Below are 15,663 nucleotides of genomic sequence, written 5' to 3'. Positions count from 1 at the left end.
GAAGGAAATGGAGATTTGATTCAGATGAAACAAGGATCAGAAAGGGGCTGGGAGGGGGAACGAGAGGAGGAATTGGTATTTTACCAAAAATAAAGGCTACTAGACAAATGTGTTGGTGCAGGGTGTCATTTTGAGGTTAGCATGAAATTAATTCCAGAGTTCAGGCTGCCGCCCTGCTTAGATTGAACCTGGCCTCTGCTTTTTTCTCTTCTGCTGAAATAACTGTAAGCTCTTCACAGACAGAGACTGGCTGTCTCCATGTGCAGTGTGAGACTGCCACGGAGAACACAGTAATACAAAAAGTCTTTGCCGTGAGATGGCTCCAGGCTGCTCTGAGCTATTGTATCAGCTGTTCCCTATGTATTTTTAATTTTATGTTTTAATCTTTCAAACAGAAGAGATTTCTTAGAAATGTGCCCCCTCTCCACACCACAGAAATACAGAGCTGTGTGCTTCTTTGCCCATAGGGGCTAGGGGGAATTCAGGAACCCGAAGAACACAGGGGTGCAGCGCCTTCGTGCGGGATCTGTCCCAAAGAAGGAACTAGCGTGACCGCCTGGTGACCCCCACATTCCCATCCACGGATGGGGCAATCAAAGGGCTGGGCTCCCGCTAACGGCAAGGGAGCCCGATGCATGCCTGGAATTAAGCTGAACTCGGAACGGAGATCTGAGAGAGGCAAGAGCCTCGCCTTGGTTTTCTTGAGGTTGCTGCCATTGGAAAACACGCCCTTCCATAACCTCCTTCCCTCGCTGCCGCCCCCACTCCCACTGCGCCAGGAGGCAACTGTGCCCCAAGCTTGCTGGCAGGAGCTCGCGCTGTTTTCTTTCAGTGGGTTTCTTTCCCGGTTTCCGTGCGCTTGGACACCTCAGCCTGACGGCGCGTTTATTTTTGGAACACGAGCTTCGAGAGAGGCCCTCACATATGGAAAAGTTTACGGAAATGAAGCCTTTAAGTTAGCTGCTCGCTTGAAATCTCGTGGCTTTAGCTGCTCAGGGCACTTGGCAGAACCCACGGCGGCGGGGACGGGGGGCGGTGCGGAGTCGGCCCAAGCCTTTGCAGTTTTAAAGGGGCCGAGCGCAAAGCGGTGCCCCAGGTTCTCGTGGGCAGATTTGGCCGGGGCAGCGAAAGGGCTGGAGCCAGAAATGAGTCTGAGCGATTGGCAAGAGGCTGGGTCTTGGCTAGATGACAGACTGAGGGACACTGCTGTGAGGAAACCTCACGGCACCGAAGTTACACGGCGGTAGAGTATTTCTTCCCCCGCCCCGCGACAATAGAGGAGAGAAGATGATTGAGGCAACCTATGCCTTGCCTCTGGTGCTGCGCTACAGAAGCCCCCTCAAATTGGCCTCACTCTGGGTGGAACTCCATCCTTGTGGGAGAAGAAAAATGAAAGACAGGGTGGCGGGGGTGGGTGGGGGGAGGATGCAAAGACGGAGCGGGGGCACAAGGCATGGAGCAGAAAGGAGGTGCGCGCGCGTATGCTCTGCGCGTGCAAGCTCATTCAGCGGCAGGGAGCATTGGAGGGGGAGAAGGTGAAGAGTGAGTGATGCGCTGGGGGGGTGGGTAGCTCGGAAAACCAGCGCCTCCTCGGAGTCGGCAGGAAAAGGCGCTGCTGGGCTGTTGTAAATTAGGCCTGTGGTGTTGGGTTCCATGTGGAAGATGTGAGCTCACATTCTACCTCCGGGGTGGTACAGCCCCAGCCAAGGGCTGGCAGCAAGAACATAAGCTTCATTTATCTGGGAACCTGAAATGACTCTTGATTTAAATCATATGGTAAAAAGCACCCAAAGAAGAAGAAAGAACAACAACAACAAAAAACTCCTTGCTTGCTTTTGGAAGTGGTTCAAAAGGGAAAACTCTCTCTCTCTCTCTCTCATTTTCTCTCTCTCTCAGAAAATCCTTAAAGGGCCAGCCTCTCTGCTTTCTGCTCCAGAGGCTGCTGCAGGGCAAACAGGCCCAGCAGTTCAATTTCACATCGTCCTCAATTGCATCTGTGGATTGGGGCTCAGTCTGAGAATGTGTCTGGCTCCGAATTTATGAAAAGAGACATTAAGTTGTCTTGGGAAGGAGGGCTTTTAAAGCAAAGAACTAATATTGGCACTCTATAAATCTGGTCACTGAGGGGACCTCTAATTGGTGGGATGGCATTATAGCCAAGAAAACAACTGGAATGCATCTATGTCGATCTCCATTTGAGGGAGAGTTTTATATTAGCTGACACCTCAGTGGTGGTAATTGGGTATTTTGATTCTTTTTCTGGAGGAAAAATCTTGAGATTTGACTCGCATTTTACCAAAAGGTTTATGCTTGCTTGTTCCCTTGTTGCCAAAGTTGTCATACTCATTCTCTGCTGGATGACCTTTGCCTGTTCCTTTTCTAGCAGGCAATCCTGGGACTTGAAAAACAGGAAACAGTGAGTGCCCTTGCTCATGTACTGAGTGCTCTTGCCTTATTACAGAACAATCCTAACCAGTTTCACAAACATCTTGGATTTGGGACTGTATTTCCAAAACAGGACGGGGAGGCAAGCTTCAGCACCAACCATTCTTATTTTGGAAATTAATCACAGTGTTTGTGTGACTAGCTTCTTTCCCTAGTACTTTTAAAAAACTGTTTACTGTATTTTTTTTTAAACTGGCCCTTTGCCTATGCCCTTAAGAGCATCTTCCCCATGCAAAGATTAAGCCAATGAAACGTCAGCTGGTGTGGGAATAAGTAGCATAAAGAGTTTACTCTGCTAAAACTCATTGTGTCTCATGCTGCTGATTACAAATAAATAGCAAGGCAGATACTACCCACACCCCATTGACAATACTGGAGTGAGCTTCCAGAGGCCAGGGTGTTATAAATACATATTCCACTAAAGCCTCTTTATGTACACCTATCAAAAAATTAGAAGTAATTTCTTGCCATAAAATGTGTAGCTTTTAAAAAAATATTTATTTGTATTGCTTTTAAAATAATAACAGAAAAGAAGCAAAACACAAAGATAATTGTGCTTTAATAAAATGTGTAGGTTAAGTCCTAAAAAAAGGCTTAGCATAATTTTAAAAACCCAAACTGCTCCCCAGAAGCCATGGAAGAGAAAACAGTCTTGGCCCTGTCTGTGTGGTTCATGTCTGTGTGCATCACCGTGTCACTCGTTGAAGTCTTTCTCCAAATGTGAAGTGTGTCCCCCAGCCACAAAATAGGGGCCCATTCCTGCTGTAACCCTATCTAGTTTTTCTAGGCATATAGTGCCTGTTGCTTTCTTTTCCCTTGGTAGGCCTGCCCCTAATCAGTCTGTTCTCAAAATTCCTTGGAAAGGGACTTTCAAAATTCCAAAATCCCTGGAGCTATGCATTTCTTTAGTGAGGAAAGAGCCCCCATTTTCACATCAAAAGCATTGGATTCTGCTTAACAGTTCAGGGTCAGATACAGTGATCTGCATCTTGTAGCTTTATTCCGCGTGTGAAGAAAGAATGCTTTAAACAAAACACACCTGCTCAGAAGAACTATGTAAAGTAAAAAGACTCTTAGTGGGGTCGTAGACCTAATTTGCCTTCCTGTGCATCTATCAATCCATTTTATAAAGTGAAGCACATTTACAGTGGGTTTTCTTTCTCTTACAAATGCACACAACTTTGGCAGATAGACTCAAAAGCATTTTAAGTGGCATGTGAAAATCAGTATAAAATAGGTAATGGTGCCATTGCTTTTCATTATTAAGAACATTTTCACAGTAGACAGGGGAAATCAGGAACGTGTAGGCAACAGCCGGTTCAGATGTAACCCCTTCCCATCTCCCTAATATCTTTCTGCTGCTGCCACCAGCAGCTGCCACCAGCTTACCTGCCTCTCTGAAACTCTCAGAATATTCCCACCAACTTCCCGCCTTTCCCAGGAGTGGCCAGGCCATCTCTGATCTCCACTAGAACTGTCAGTTTTCCTGCCAAACCACTCTCCATCTTAAACAAACCAGTTCCTGCAAACTGAACTGGCGAGATAAGATCTCTGGAAGAGAGGGACGATCATGGTGTAGCAGCAGTGACTATGAAAGGGAGTGTCCATGGTGTCAGATTCTCTAAAACAGGGTTCCTCAACCTTGGCAACTCTTAAGCTTTGCTAGCTGGGGAATTCTGGGAGTTGAAGTCCGCACAGCTTAGAATTGCCAAGGTTGAGGAACCCTGCTCTAAAAGATGGCCCGTTCAGTTTCGGTAACAAGGGACATGTTTTGCCTCTGCCATTACAGAATACTATGAAGTATAGTATTCACTTTCGCATATCAGAGTGTGTGGAGAAAAGTTGGATTGAGGGGTATTCTCTACACCTCTATGGTAGACTCATGGTTTTCATATACAAAGTTCAAGAGTCAGTCCTATCCACCTCCATTTAGTGCTAGAAAAGCTTCTGTATGAAAGTCTGCAGAGCTTTTCCAAAATAGGCCATCCTTCTGCAACCTGGTTTCCTTCAAATGTGTTTATTACAACTCCCATCATCCCCAACCAGCATGATGAATAGCTTGGGGAAATGGGAGCTATTGTGCAGCCCATTTGGAAAATGCCATGACGGGGAAGGCTGGGGTAGACACTATTTAGAAATATTGATTTCTTGAGGGAGGGGAGCTGGTTTTTTTCCTATCAATAGTTTTGCTGGTTGCCTTCTGTTTCTTTTGTCCTGTAGGTCAGTGGGTGCCCCTGGGAAGTGTGTTTTTTCCTTTTGACTAATTTCTCCTTGCTCTGTGAAGGCCTACTCTGAACCCCAGCAGGCGTCAAACATTGTCACCTTTCGCTGTTCATTTCTTTCACTTCCACAATGAAGCATTTTTTTCTCTGCTCCTGCTTCTTCCCTGTCCCCTGCTGAAGCAGCTAAGGATGAGATGTAGTCATCTCTCTGATACATTTTGATTTATTTATTTATTAAATTTGTATGCCGACAATTCTGGGTGGCTCACGAATAATACTATTTTTTTAAAAAATACAGTAAGAAACAAAAACTAAGAATAAAAGATGGCAGCAATGGCAAAATAATAAAACAGGAGTGGGGGAAAAAAGTTCTTTCTCTTCCTCATCTTTTTTTCCTGCAACTTCCATCTTTTCCTTGTGACCATCCTGGATGGCAATAGAGAAACAGAATGCTGGGAATGGGCTGTTTTCTCTACAGCTGAATGATACTAACGTCAATTCTTTCCCTTACAGGACTGCATCAAAAGGAGACAGGAGAGGGATAGCCCTTTCCCTCTGAACTGGATATCTGCAAAGGCCACAGTCATGGGACCATCTGCCTGGAGCACTGTTGGCACCAACCAGCAATTTTAAGAGGAATTTTCATTTTCTCACGCATTGACTTTCCTGTCCTCAGTCATGGCTGTAAACAAGGAGAGAGGCTGCTCTGGTGGAACTCCTCTGGCTCATGTGAATGGGTTCCCCCCTGCTGTATACCCCTTCCCTTTTCCGAACCCACATTTTGAGGTGCTGACCAATGGAGCTTACTTCCGGAGCTATCCTACCGACCTGCCCAAGGAAATGGCATCACTGTGTAAGTCACTTGAAAGGAAGAGTTGGCAGGGGCAAGTTAGCACAGGGCCGGGTGCAGTTTGGGTCCTGGTACCAGACCCTGAGGACCAGCAGGATTCAAAACCTTGTCCAGCACCGGGTGCAAATTTGGTTTGAGTGCTGTACAAGTGGGGCATAATACAGTAAAAGATCTTTTGGGTATGGATTAATTTCTGCTTTTGACTCGAGTTGTTTCTCTCCACAATGCCAGTTGTAGCAAATGATCAAGCATTAAGTTGCATAGGCTAAATGTCCATGAGTAGCAGTAGGCTAGCTTAATCACTATAATGAATGAATGCCTTGGGCATCTCTTTGAGCCTGGCACCTTCCAGCTATTTTGGGTTACAACACTGATCATCCACAGCCAGCACATCTCATTGCTGGGGTGATGGGAATTGTAATTCAGTGCATCTGTAGATTATAAAGATAGGGAAGATTGCTGTAAATCAGTATTTTGAGCCAGGACCTTGGTTCAGCCCACTCAGTTTCTCAAGCTGTTTCTCATGCATGACATTTTAATTATGCCAGTAGTATATTAAGTGTCATTACATTTCACCTTATTCTTGTTCAGAAGGTCTGGACTCTTTGCTTCAGAATCTAAAAAAGTGATCCCCACAAGTGTAGCAAAATCACTGTACTGATTTGGGGGAGATTTCCACAGGACACTGTGATCTTTAGGAATAATATGATACAGTACCAGGATGGTGGCTCATCTTATCCTGGAAAATCTTTAGTTAAGCAAAGGGAGATGGTAAGCCTGGGGTTTACACTATATGTTAGCTGTATTACTGACTGGGATTTCAGATTTTGTCTGAACAGGCGTTCAGTCCAGTTCACAAAATCTAGTTACAAGCTGATGACTCTCTATTCCGCTCATTGTCATATACTCTGAACAATTCAACTGCAATAATCCATGTGCTGCCAAGTCCTGGAAAGCAATCAGGGAGCAGAATTTAAACATGGAGGGGTCTTTCAGTTGAATCACTCTATAATTGTGTGTAGTTTTGGCACTGCATTATACAACAGTGGCTTCAAATTGTAGGATCTCATATCCTGGAATCCTATTCCTATATACTATATATTGTTCATGAACATACCACTTGATGCTTGCAAGGGCTGTTCAAATAAACAGTCTAAAAAAGAGAGAGAAAAGATCCTTTATTTCTAGGATGCCTCTGAGTCCCATATAGATTTCATGGGCACTCTTAAAAAGCAAAAATGGTGGTGGTGGAAGCTTAGTACTTTGCACAGAAGAGTGCTTCCCTCCCCAGAAAAAGTTACACATAGCTGTGAATAGTATGAAACCTCTTGGAGGGCTAGAGGGAATCATTTTCAAAACACAGAAGCTTTTACAGCCATTGTGAATAGGCTAGACCCATGGCAGCAGGCTTTCAAAATTTCACATATACCCACCAGCCTCCAAAGCTTGTCTGGCTACAGAAATATTTCTTCCCCAAATCTGCTTTTTGACAGCTGATCAAAAAGCCAAATCCCACTCTTCCTGGATACAAATATGATTTGACATCCCTGAGGTGCCAGTTTGGGTACATGGATTTGAACTGGAAACTGGGCACCAGATGCCTGGGAAGACAAACTGTAGCCGCTGAACACTGGACTTTTATCTCAGGACATTTCACACACCATTTTTAGATGAACTATTGCTACATGTGGCAACATTCACAGGGCTCTTTGGTTATCTTAAAAATGAGGGGGAAAAGTCTCACTACTGTTTATCAAGACATTATCAAAGGTCTATATGGGCATAGGAAAGAATTCCATTATATGGATATTTTAGAGGAAATTAATTTTGGGTAGACTGATTAAGCTTATGCAGTACCCTTGACTTGGAAGTAGCCCTTTGTAGAAGCTCTTCGTGAAAAGACCCACACAAGGGTCACATAATACCCAACCTTTATTTTGGGATGAATCACTCTTTGGGAATTGCTGTGTTCTGATTTCCCCAAGGGGGCTACAAGAAAAAGTTGTCATTGTGGAAGTGCCTTTCATTTTGTGTGCGTGTGTTTACTGTCCCTTGTTTGTGTCATAGCACTCTTGACTGGGATGCAAAGAAATTGTGCCCAGCGCTTGCTGGGTGTGAGTTTAACTGGCTCCTCCTGGTTATTGTACTGTGTTCTCCACACTTTGGGGCATGTCCTGACTTCTCTACCCCTATCCACCCCAAGGTGTGCCCAGGCTCTGTGCCAGACCTCCAGGCTCTGCTTAGTTCCACGCCTCCCATCTGCCAATGCAGCAACAGGAAGCCTTTGTGCTTTCTTGTGTGCGGGTTTCAACATGCCAAAGCAGCGTCCCCACGCTGAAGGGCCGTCAGTCATCCATGCCTCTAGTTCACTGCATGTCTGTGCACTTTGTAGCTGTGAGCCTGTCATCCTTCTGTGTGCCTAGGGCTTTCCTGAATGGGGCTCCCTAGACAGAAAGAGTGCCCAGTGAACTTTTATAAGAATAGGCCCCCTTCCCTTTTCCTTGGGGTCCGTTGCACCATTTTCTTTGGGTCCTTTCATGGAATTTTGAAACTTTGATCTCCTCTATTTTTCTCCCAGCGGTGCTTCTATCTTCGTTAAACTGGAACCTTTCTTGTGTTGGCTCTGCCAACTGCAGTTCATTCTGCTGCCCCCACATCCCTACTGCCAGATTCTCTGTGCGTACTTATGCCTGGTTTATCCACCAGGGGGCACCCTCTGAGTTCACGTGACTTGAGCCAGATTCAGATTTCAGCTTGGTTTAGTTATACTTAACTGAGGAAGAAAGTAATTCCTCAAATGAGCTTTTCCCAGCCTGGCACATATGGACCATTTTACACAAATAGGCTTTGCTTTCAAATCTGCTTGTTGGCATATGTAAGGTTTGGTGGAGTGCGTTTATCATGGCTATTTCAAAGTTTCTGTTCTGCTAATATCCCAGTATTCATATGCACCCCCACCCCTAGATCTATCTCAAACATACTTTCATAATGTTTTTATTCAATTACTTCCTGTTCTTTTTTTTTTTTTTACAAGAGATGGATTCTGAAATAAGCACCATTTTATTTTTCAAAATGTAATATTTTAAAACCATTGTGAAATTGGACATTAGTATTCCAAGTGTTTCCTAAAAGGGGACTTGTTCCCAACACCCAGAGAGACTGACTTAGTAGCATCTTCCATGGAGAGAGTTCTGCAAACAGCAGCTCCAACAGCCATAAGATCCTGAACATTTGGCTCGTAGCTCGAACAGAGAGATGCCACAAACCAGCAGGACTTGCTATACCAATCTAAGAAAGTAGGGAAGGTGTTTCTTTAATTAGGTAGAGCATTTTAGGTTTTGAAGAACTGATTATTACTGTTGCAGATATTTTTACTATACTTCAAAATCCATTTTGCACCCCATACTAATCAGAACTCCAAAACTTTACAAGAGAATTCCCAAGGAGAGAACAAATACGCATCTTTCATAAGCAGCAGGGCAAACAACAAGTTTTCAGTGCATGGATGAAAGGCAACAGCTTATCATTTAGGAGTGCTAAGCCACAAAAATCTCTGTCGAACCTGGTAAAATTTAGTCCTGGCCAGCTGTAAATACAAAACACTCAGAAAATACTACCGTCCTTTTTTTCATGGAAGTATGATCTTGTTCTAGTGTGGTAAAATTTAAGTTCTGGGACACAGAAATCAGTGGCTTTTCAATTTTGTCCCTTCTGGGCTTAGCTTCAGCCTTTTATTCTGCATCTATTCCATAATGCTGTCCAGGGATTTATTCTGACCCGTTGCCATCGCTTTTAGATCTGAAGCGAATGACAAACTGAACAGAATGCATGCATGACAATGCATTCTGGACCATGTCATCTGGAAGAGAGAACAGAGTGTACTAAGATACCACATAATAATTTCCAAGAGGCAGAGACACTAGTCTTAACATCAGTGCCGTGAGACAGACAAAAATGAGGGTACCAGTGGAATAAAGATAGGCAAAAAGTAGTTTGGGATGTTCTACGTACTTTCTGGATAACCTGCAGTAGAATTTCAAGGGCTACCAATTTCGAACAGTTTAACAACTGCAAGGAGAGTTGCAGTTAAAAAACAAATGCTGCCATAGTTAAACTTTTGCTAATTGCTCATCTAATTTAGTCTTATGATTCTCACCTGTAAAATATTAGCACTGTTAGTGGTTGATTTTGATCAAGTCTTTACCAGCCAGTTTTGGAGTTTTGTATTACGATTCCTGATGTGGAACAGATCAGATCTACGTTTGTACTTGAGTGTGTGTGTCATCCTAGTGTGTAGCTCGAGAAGTGCAGAAGAAAATGGGTTTTCACCAAGCTACTGTTTTACTGTACATACAGCTTCATCATCAACTTGTTGCTGTTTCCTACTGGACTCCTACATGCCTGAAATTTGTCTACCTCTGCTATACAGTAAGCTTAAGAGGATGAAAGCATATAGTGCTGGTGGTTTTCTTGCACAGTGCATTCATCGATTTGATACTAGTTCTCAGAGAACTCGAACTCAATGATGGCTTCTCACATAGTAGGAATATTCCTCAGAACGACTTTTAGTAAATTTCTGTTTTACAAAATGAATGAAATGTTCATCTTTACAAATTAAAAGGGACAGAAGCAAGGAAAGAGTACATCACAAGGGACCTCAGAGAGGAGATATATATTTTACACACACATGCACACACATTTTATGTGTGTGTTTCTGCCTGGAGAGGCAAAAGAAGTGGGTACGCACGACTGTGGGTTTGTGTTTCTGTTTCTTTGCATGTGATTGAGCAGTAGTTAGCAGCGTAATTGGGAGTGTGAACACATGTCCATCTCTCTCCCTTCTGTCTCTGTGGGTGTGCAGTTAAATAATGCATTTGTTTGCAAACAATTCAGCATAGTGTTATGAGGATAAATGAGCCTTTAAGAGAAGCTGTTATCACAGAAGATAAAAGGAGTGGGTAATGTTGGCAGTTGGCAAATGTATTACAAGAATGCTGGAAACAGGGCAAAACATTTAGAGATCATTGTCCATTAGATCAGTGAAACTCATGAGCATACCTCTGTGACTCACTGCATTAACAGGTAGTGGACAAAAAGAAGAGTTTTAGAATCCCTAGCTCAACATTCAAGTAGTTTTGTTCAGATGAAAAAAGCATGTGAGAAGATTTTCCTTCAACGCTGTTTTTAACATTTCTAGCAGGCGTTTTAGGTCAAGTTTCTTTTGTCTTTAGGCAGAGATAACCATCCTCAGAAAGTGTGCTTAAAGGACACACTGGTTTCAGGAGCTGGTAGTTGTGGCCTAGCATATCTGAAGGCCACCAGGTTGGAGAAAGCTGACTTGGATGATTCCCTGGATTACTATCAGATCTATAGTGATATGTAGGGCGAGGATTTCTATGACATGTCATATTTTTTCTGGAACCTTTATTTGAATTTATAAGTAAATTAAAATGTTTTAGAGTAATCTGGTGAGAATTAGATGCTTTTTATTTTGCCTGAAAAGTCATATTTTGACTTTTTAGAGGTGTTATGTCATATTTCTGCTTAATTTTGTAACAAACGTCATATTTTGGTCATATTTTGGTCATTGGCAACCCTCCTGATAAGCCAGCAAGTTCAAGCCAGCAAAGAAAGAGAGAATTCGCCTGTTTATTTTTTTTCTTATTTGCTTCCCAACTCAGGGCTGTGTGTGTGTAAGAGAGGGAGAGCAACCTTTTTTAAAATGACTTCAGCAGGCAGAGGCTTCTCCCCTGACCAGGCCTGAAAAAAAGAGTGAGAATTTGCCTTTTTTTTTTTCTCTCATTTGCTCCCCAACTCAGGTGTGTGTGTGTTTGAGGTGGGGGAGTCACGTGAGAGCTGCAATCTGATTTCAAATGCCTAAAATAAAAGTTCAGCGAGTGTGAAATTATGGCCTCTTGTTCAAGAATTTGGGGAGCAGATTTTCAGTAGCGATGGTGATATTTTGTTTTGTAAATTGTGTGAAGTTAAGGTATCGGCCCAAAAGCATTTTAATATTCAACAACATTGTGACACCGCGAAACACAAGAGTTGTTTAGCAAGATTTACCTTCACTGAGAACAGGCAACATCTCCTTTTCAAGAGAGCTTCTTCTTCAACTGCAGGTTCATCAAATACCCAGTCAGAATTTTGTAAGGATCTCTGTACAATGAGGGTTACTTCGAATATTCCCTTAAGGAAATTAGGTAGTGGTAGCCTCAGGCATTTTTTTGAGAAGTATACTAGTCACCTGATACCAAATGAATCAACGGTAAGGAAAAAGTACATCTCTGCCTGCTATGAAGATATGTTAGAAAAGATAAGATCTGCTGTTGACAACAATAAGATATGGGTTTCAATAGATGAAACAAGTGATGTAAATGGAAGATATGTAGCCAGTGTTATTATTGGCACTCTGAAATGTGACAAGCCTGGTGAAGTATTTCTTCATGTGAAACTCAACAAAAAGTAAATAATTCCACTATTACTATGCTCTTTGATGATTCTATGAAACTACTCTGGCCAGATGGTGTAAAAAGGGGAAATATCCTTCTCTTTGTAACAGATGCCACTCTATACATGACAAAAGCAGCCAAGGGACTTAAACTTCTTTATCCAAAAATGATCAATATCACATGTCTTGCACATGGTTTACAGAGTGGCTGAAGAGATTCAAAGCAACTATCCTGATGTAGATAAGATAATTTTGAATGGGAAAAAAATGTTCATTAAAGCTCCACTTTGAGTACAAAAATTCAAAGAAATTGCTCCTACTTTGGCTCTCCCTCCCCAACCTGTTGTGACACGTTGGGGGACTTGGCTGGATGCGGCTATCTATTATTTCACAAATTATGTTTCCTTGAAGCGGATAGTTAAAGAAGTTGACTGTTGTGAGTCTTCCTCAATCAAGATTGTGCAAGATTCCTTTTCTGAAACCTTGGCTGGAAACTTAGCATATATAGGATCTAACTTCAGTGGATTAGCAAGCAATCACCCACCTTGAAACTGTAGGAATGGAACTTAGTGATGCACTGAACATTGTAAAACAAACTGAGAGTGATTTAAAGCAAACAAAGGGGAAAGTGGCTGAAAAAATTAGTGATAAACTGCAAAGAGTGCTTCAGTCTAATCTGGGTTATTCAACACTTTGCAAAGTAAGTAGCATTCTAAATGGACTCGAAGCAAAATTTGAAGACTTCGAGTTGTTCCTATAACCTCTTGTGATGTCGAACGGAGTTTCTCCAGATACAAAAACATACTGGTGGACAACAGAAGGAGTTTTGAGTTTGATAACCTCAAGATGCACGTGGTTATCCAATGCAATTCTGCTGTTAATGAAAACTAATCCAGGGATGACCATTTTACTCTCAAAATGTTCATCTGATTCCTTCAATACTAGCACTTCTGCACTGAAAGTGAAGAGGAATAAACCTTTTAATTTGTCTGTGTGTGTGTGTAAGCACAGATTTTTTAAAACTGGGTGCTAATTTCAGAAAAAATTGTAAAGTCATATTTTTGGTTTAATTGGTCATATGTAAATGGTTTTAAGGTCATAAATGCTTGCATATTTCTAACATTTTTAGGTCATAGAAATCCTCGCCCTAGTGATATGTAGTGTTCGGTGTCTATCTGGATGGCACCCAGAATTATAGCAGTTCTCCCTCTAGTGGATGTTAATGGAACAACCTGTACTATATATGCACGTAGGTGTATCATCTGGTGAGCATCAAGGAGAACGCTCCTGTGCCTGTAGCTGCTCCTATATGCAGGCTATAATGAAGGCAGCTATAGATTTTCTCATTTATGTATGCCTAGCACATAAATCTAATCGGTATTCTTCTGTATACTTGAATAGTTTTTTTTAAAAAATTCAGTTTTCTCTTTGCACTGGTTTAAGTATGTAAATATTTGCTGCAAATATTAAATAAAATTATATATATAATATATAATATATAAAAATAAGTCAGAAGTGCTTCCCTAGTTAGCTCCTTCCTCCTGCTTCTTGAATGGTTTTTATTCAGGATGCTTTCTCCTGCCCTCATAGGGTTACTCATAGCCTTGCCTGATTACAGCCTAGACTTCAGAGCCAATTAACTCAGCCTGCAAACTGGTCCTGCACTTTTTCCTGGCTGCCCTGGGAGCTACAGAGAGCTGGTTGCCAGGTTGCACCCTAGCGATGTGAAGTACAGCTTTAGATTTCCTTGTATAGCAGGAATCAAGGTAGCTGCAACTTCTTCTAGTTCTGGCCCAGATTTTGTGGCCAACCTTCTTTTTTCGTTGTTGGAGCCCAGCTTGTATGGCAGGAGGGTGAGGGGAGAATGGCTTCCAATGCACGAAGGAATATAAAAATTAAAGGGAGATCTCTGGGTTGCAATCTGACATCATGTCATCACTTTCTCTTTCAGTCTCTCTGACACTCTTCGGTGATTGCCATGAGCAAGAGGACAGGTATGGGCAGAGCTCTTACCCTTCTCTATTATCCCTGCACGCTCCATATGCTGCAGAACAAGGCCCTCTTTCTATTTAAGGCCCTGTCGCTGGTGGTACCCAGGAGATGGCAAAGAAGGCAGCGTCATATCTTGCCGTTGTGAGTGGCAATGCCAGACAGGAAACAAAAACCATTTGTAGCTAAGCGCTTTGATCAGGACAGCAACACGAGGAGTAGATGGGCCAAATATCCTGCTCGGTCTCTTACAGCCTCCCCCATCCTGGTATCTCCCAGATATGCTTAATTACAGCTGCCATCCGTTCTAGGTTGCTAAGAATGATGGGAATTGTAAATACAGAACGTGCCAACTTGAGACAAGCTGATTCAGGGGATGGACTTTGATAAGATGGGGCTGAGAAGGGCTCCCTCCTACCCAAGGTGTATGGTTTGATTTGAATTGTAGGTCTCCTTTTATCGTCAGTGCTGATTCCAAAAATAAGTGTGTTGACGGTAAAGGAAGTACTTCTGAGCACGTCCAGAGTGCACATCTGGAGTTGGAGCACCAGCTTTTGGAAACACAATACTGCCTTCCCACCTCTGAAGCGGCAAAGCCCATTTTGCGGCAGCTCCCCTACCAAATTACAAGCGTTGAGGCCTGCTTTGGCCTGCAGTGTTGAAATGAATCGGGACTCCTCCTTGGCCAGCTGAATGAGCTGGCAGGGCAGCTGGAAATAATTATTTCATCTAGAAGGAGAAAGCAGGGCTCAGGCAGAAAAGCACGGTGCTGGCACTTCCCGTCTCTCTCTCTCTCTCTCCCCCTCCCTCCCTCCTCAGTTCTCGTCTTTTACTCCAGCACCTCTGGCTCTTGAGCTAGACTGCTTGGTCTCTGGAAGGTTTCCAATGGAAGCTGGGCTAAGGTCTGGGGACTCTGCTAATTTTTCTCTCTCTCCCATGCTGCAGCCAGAAGTAGCTCCAGATCCTGAGAACAAAAAACTTGGAGGATACAGATATAGAAGGAGGGGGTATTCCATATCTTTCCTAAATACCTAAATTTGACTTCTGCAGGAATCTATTCTGTCTGCCCACTAGATCACATTCCTATCACATGACAGAAATTAAAATCTTCAAGCCGTAGTTTCCAACCCACTGATTCTTAAAAGATTTAGTACAGATGATCAGTTTTCCTGGAGCAATGGGGAAAACTTTGTGAATAGGGCTAGACTGAATGCAATTGTAGACTGATAGATGCCCTTCCATGACAAAACACTTGGTGGTGTGAGAAGAAACAGATGCTCCACAATTTTCCCCCAAAGCACAGCCCTGATACAGCACCCAGAGCTGGGTTTGCAAGCTAAACATGGCTCTAGAACCTGGGTGCACTTCTTGGTGGCCAAGGACCACACATGGTCCTTGGGGGGCCTCAAGGACCTCAATGGATTGAGCAATTACACAGAGAAGATGAAGCTAGATTTTCCCCATTTTTCCCTGTGGGGGATGGATGGATTGGAGTAGTTTTCTTTGCTTTGTAAACTGTTAAACCTATTTTTAAGGTTAGCACTATAGCTTTCATGTTCTGCCTATTTCAAAATGAAGGGCAACTATGGAGCAGACCCACGCTTCTACTTTACTTCAGTGTGAGCATGCGCCGCTCACCATATCTAGGGGGCAGAAACATATGACATCGACCTCAACTCACCCCCAGCCAGCAGCTAATACAACTT

The 15,663-nt window shown here is 43.1% G+C and overlaps 1 protein-coding gene across 1 annotated transcript in view; it reads left to right on the top strand.

The window, feature by feature from the left end:
* Positions 1-1,082: 1,082 nt before the first annotated feature.
* Positions 1,083-15,663, top strand: part of RARG (retinoic acid receptor gamma) — a 93,204-nt gene continuing 78,623 nt past the window's right edge. The window contains exons 1-2 of the mRNA XM_063293878.1: positions 1,083-1,243; positions 5,181-5,520. Coding sequence (XP_063149948.1) covers positions 5,346-5,520 — 175 coding nt within the window. The 5' untranslated portion in view covers positions 1,083-1,243; positions 5,181-5,345. The remainder of the gene's footprint in view (positions 1,244-5,180; positions 5,521-15,663) is intronic.

Source organism: Candoia aspera, chromosome 2, assembly GCF_035149785.1.
Source record: "Candoia aspera isolate rCanAsp1 chromosome 2, rCanAsp1.hap2, whole genome shotgun sequence".
NCBI lineage: Eukaryota > Metazoa > Chordata > Lepidosauria > Squamata > Boidae > Candoia > Candoia aspera.
The sequence above is the reverse complement of the archived record's forward strand: the minus strand, read 5'-3'. Positions and strand labels throughout refer to the sequence as shown.